The 3,874-nt window shown below is 54.8% G+C and overlaps 1 protein-coding gene across 1 annotated transcript in view; it reads right to left on the reverse strand.

The window, feature by feature from the left end:
- The window catches only part of STX1B (syntaxin 1B), a 32,566-nt gene that overhangs the window by 16,022 nt on the left and 12,670 nt on the right, over positions 1-3,874 (reverse strand). The window contains exons 2-4 of the mRNA XM_011982551.1: positions 1,048-1,122; positions 697-796; positions 531-605 (exon numbers count right to left, since the gene is read on the reverse strand). Coding sequence (XP_011837941.1) covers positions 531-605; positions 697-796; positions 1,048-1,122 — 250 coding nt within the window. The remainder of the gene's footprint in view (positions 1-530; positions 606-696; positions 797-1,047; positions 1,123-3,874) is intronic.

Below are 3,874 nucleotides of genomic sequence, written 5' to 3' on the forward strand. Positions count from 1 at the left end.
CTCACTGCAGCCTTGACACCCTGGACTCAAGCGATTCTTGTGCCTCAGCCTCTCGAGTAGTTGGAACAAGAGGCACGCACTATCATGCCCAGCTAATTTTTTTTTTTTTTTTTTGAAATGGAGTCTCTCTGTCACGTAGACCGGAGCGCAGTGGTGTGATCTCAGCTCCCTGCAACCTCCACCTCCTGGGTTCAAGCAATTCTCTGCCTCAGCCTCCTGAGTAGCTGGGATTACAGGCGCCTACCACCACACCAGGCTAATTTTTGTGCTTTTAGTAGAGACAGGGTTTCACCATCCTGGCCAGGCTGGTCTTGAACTCCTGACCTCGTGATTCACCTGCCTCGGCCTCCCAAACTGGCCCAGCTAATTTTTGTATTTTTTGTAGAGACAGAGTTTTGCCATGTTGCCCAGGCTGGTTTTGAACTCCTGGGATCGAGCAAATTGGCCTCGCCTTGACCTCCCAAAGGCCTGAGCCACCATGCTCTACCCACAGTTCTTTTCCTCCCTGGTTGAGGGGTTGAACTCCTCACCTTTCAATTTGGACCGAACCTTGTTGGCCGTCTTCTTGATGTCTGCAGTGAGGTCCTCCAGCTCCTGTTTGGTCTCTAAGGGGAGAGCGAGGACAAGTGAGATGTCTGGGTGGGAACCCCAGACCCCTTCTCCTCCCACCCCACAGTCACTGGCAGCCACACTCACTCTCATCTGGGTTGGGGGCAGCCAGGATGGCGCTATGCTGTTTTTTCACCTGCTCCACATCCTCCGACAGTTTCTCAATGCAGCCCCGGATCTCTTCCACCTGGAGGAGAAAATCGGCTATACCCAGCCAAGTTGTCAGGCCAAACAACGGGTTCCAGGGGAACCAGCCAGGGTTCAGGGGGAGGATCAGCCCCAGAAGGGCTGATAAAAGGCCGGGGAGAGCGCAGGAGCAGGGAAGTGGGGGACAGGAAAAAGGAAGTTGTTGGTGGCTAGGGGCTGGGTGCTGGGGCTGGGGCTGGGGCTGGGCGCTGGGGCTGGGCACTGGGGCTGGGGGCCTTGGAGGCCCATTACCTGTTCAAAGAACTCATCCATGAAGTGGTCCCGATCCACGTGGACCACCTCCTCTTCATCATCACTGTCTTTCGCCTGGGGGCAAAGGAAGGCTGAGTCCATGAGCAGGCCCTACCTGGGTCCCCAAGGCTGGCTCCCGGCTCTCCTGCCCTCTCCCTGCCATGCACACACAGGTGCTCCCAGCTCCAGGCTCAGAGAAGGGGTCCTGGGAGGGGTCCCATGCAGGGGAGATGACAAAGGCATCAAAAGTATCTGTCAGCCCAAAGGATTCCTTAGAAGAAATTGGCAAAAGACCCCCTCTCAGCGCAGATGTGGCCTTGGGGGCGCAGAGTCAGCCTTGACCAACCAATAGGGATGATTTCAATATTTCAACAACTGGCTCAATGTCAGGCTTGCAGTAACTGACCCTGGGCTCCGTGAAGGGTCCTGGACTGGAGTCCCAGGAGCCTGGATCTCCCTACTGTCCCTGCTCTCCTGCCTGGATCTCACTTTACTCCTTCTCTTCCTCTCCTGCCCCACCCGACCAGACATGTCCCCTATGCAAGGTCACTTCACTGACAGCGGCAGGCACGAAGTTGAGCAAGCAGTGAGGGCTGGATAAGAGACACAGGCAGCACCCCGACCTCCCTTGCGCCCTGTGCCCCCCTCCTCCCGCCCACTCTCCCTCCCCTCCCAGCCGGCTCTCCCTCGCAGTGGATTCACTTCCTTTCATCCAGCCCCTTCCAACTTCACACCCACCTACTCTTGCTGGCTTGGATTTCCCGGTTGCAACCTGCAGCTGCTCAACCCTCCACCCGCAGGGCTCAGAGACACAAAAGGATTTACCCACCCACAGCACCACTGCCACCGACAGACAGACTCGCAACACAGACAGAAGAGCTGACACCCAAGGCACACAGGAATAGGCCCCCCGACACCCACACGGAGATGCACTGATGCTGGCGTTCACCCGCACGCAGACTCAGCTGAGCCGCACTGACGTGTGCGGACACTGGCGTTCAGCTGCACCCCCGAGGACATTTGGGAGGGCTCACTGGGCTTGTTCTTCCAGCTTCTCCGAGCCTCATGTCTGCACACACGCTCAGAGCTGGACAGGAGGAAAGGCTGTAGGGGAGGCGCACCGTGCTACACACGCCTGAGTCCTTCTCTGCTTGGGACAGAGGTCTGACGGCAAAATCTGAGCCCATCAAGCTTAATGACATCTGTAGCCCTGATCAGTCCCAATGGAAATGCATACAGAGTTCATCCTGATTTCCAAAAAGAACCCAGCCAGAGCTCAGACAGAATCCAACCCCCAGAGCCTGGGTGAAATCAAGACAGGATCCAAACAGCATCCACCTGGGGGTGTAGTCCGTTGGCATCTAAAAAGAAGAGCTCGCCAGGGTCCCAGCGGAATGCAGACAGGGCCTGACAGAAACCAGACAGGCTCGGACTGAACTAGCCGAGGCTCACACAGATCCCAGACAGATCCCAGACAGCTCAGATTGAACCTAGACAGGGCCAGATGGGACCTAGGTGCAGTCCACACAGCCAAAACTCAGGATCACCAGCGCCCCACAGCCCCGGGAAAAGCCCGCACAGCCCGGGGGGCCTCCAGCTCCACGCTCCTGAAGCCACCCCAGCCTTCCTGCTAAGCCCTGCCCAAATGGAGCTCCAGGGAGTCTTCACACAGACGCTGGGCCCACACTGTGTCGGAAAATGCGTTCGGCACTTGTGTTGAATTTCCAGACAATCCCAAACATCTGCCTGGAAAGGGGGTTTCCTCCATCTTGGCTCACAGCTGCCCCCAGAAAGTGGGGTGGCACAGGTGGCATAAGTTGGGGACCCTGAGAGGCTCTGGGATGCTGGGCTCACCTCTGGGGAGCCATCGGCCTACCCTGATGCTCTTCATTTTCTCTGTTCTCAAAACCCAGCTGTGCTACAAGGCCTTCTTCCCCTAGAGCCAAAAGCCTTCCTCTGCCCTTTCCCTCCCTTCAACCACTCACTCAGCCACCAGCCTCACGCAGGTCATGCGGCCTCTCCCTGGCCCGGGAGCCTGAGGACTTTCCCGTTCTCTGTCTCTCTCCCTTCCCCCTGCTAACGTTAGGAAGTCCTTCCTAAAATCTAATTTCAATCTCTCCTGTTGTTCTTGGAGCCACCTCCCTTAGGTTCATCTCTGGAGCACCCTGGGCTACCTATTTGTCCTCAAGAGAGGAAGAAAGATAGAAGGCCCCAGTGTGGTTTATTTGGTATAATAAATACAAAGAGAGCTGGGAGCTAATAATCCTCTACCATTTACAAACACTTTTACATCCATAATCCATTTTGATCCTCAGCACCACCAGCCCTTCGAGAAAAGCTGCGCAAACATCATCGTCCCCATTTCACAGATGAGGGAACAGGAAGCCAGAGGGGAAAAAGGAGAGTGACTTGCCCAAGGGCACCCAGGCCATATAGGGCCGGAAAACCACGGGCATCCAGGCCCGCAAAGACCCCTGTTAGGCTTCAGACTGGGCTACCTCCCCCGCTGACTTTCCGCTCCCAGTTACTTTCCCTCTCAGGTGAGCGCCTGCTAAATCCCGATCTGGGGAAGGCTCTGTGTCCGGACAACCTAGCAAAATATGATCACTTGATGGTATTTTTTGCATAAGTCTTACATTCTTGTTATGTCATTTAATCTTCATTAGAACTCTGTAAGGACCATTGGCCAACATAATTAAAATTATGCAAATATTTAGATGGTGTTTTACAATGTGCTGGGCATTGTTCTATTTGCTCCACATATATTTATCCATTTCAGTCTTACAACAGCTCCCTCGGAGGTATTATTATTATTATTATTATTATT

The sequence above is a fragment of the Mandrillus leucophaeus genome, unplaced genomic scaffold (genome assembly GCF_000951045.1).
Source record: "Mandrillus leucophaeus isolate KB7577 unplaced genomic scaffold, Mleu.le_1.0 Scaffold24, whole genome shotgun sequence".
Lineage (NCBI taxonomy): Eukaryota > Metazoa > Chordata > Mammalia > Primates > Cercopithecidae > Mandrillus > Mandrillus leucophaeus.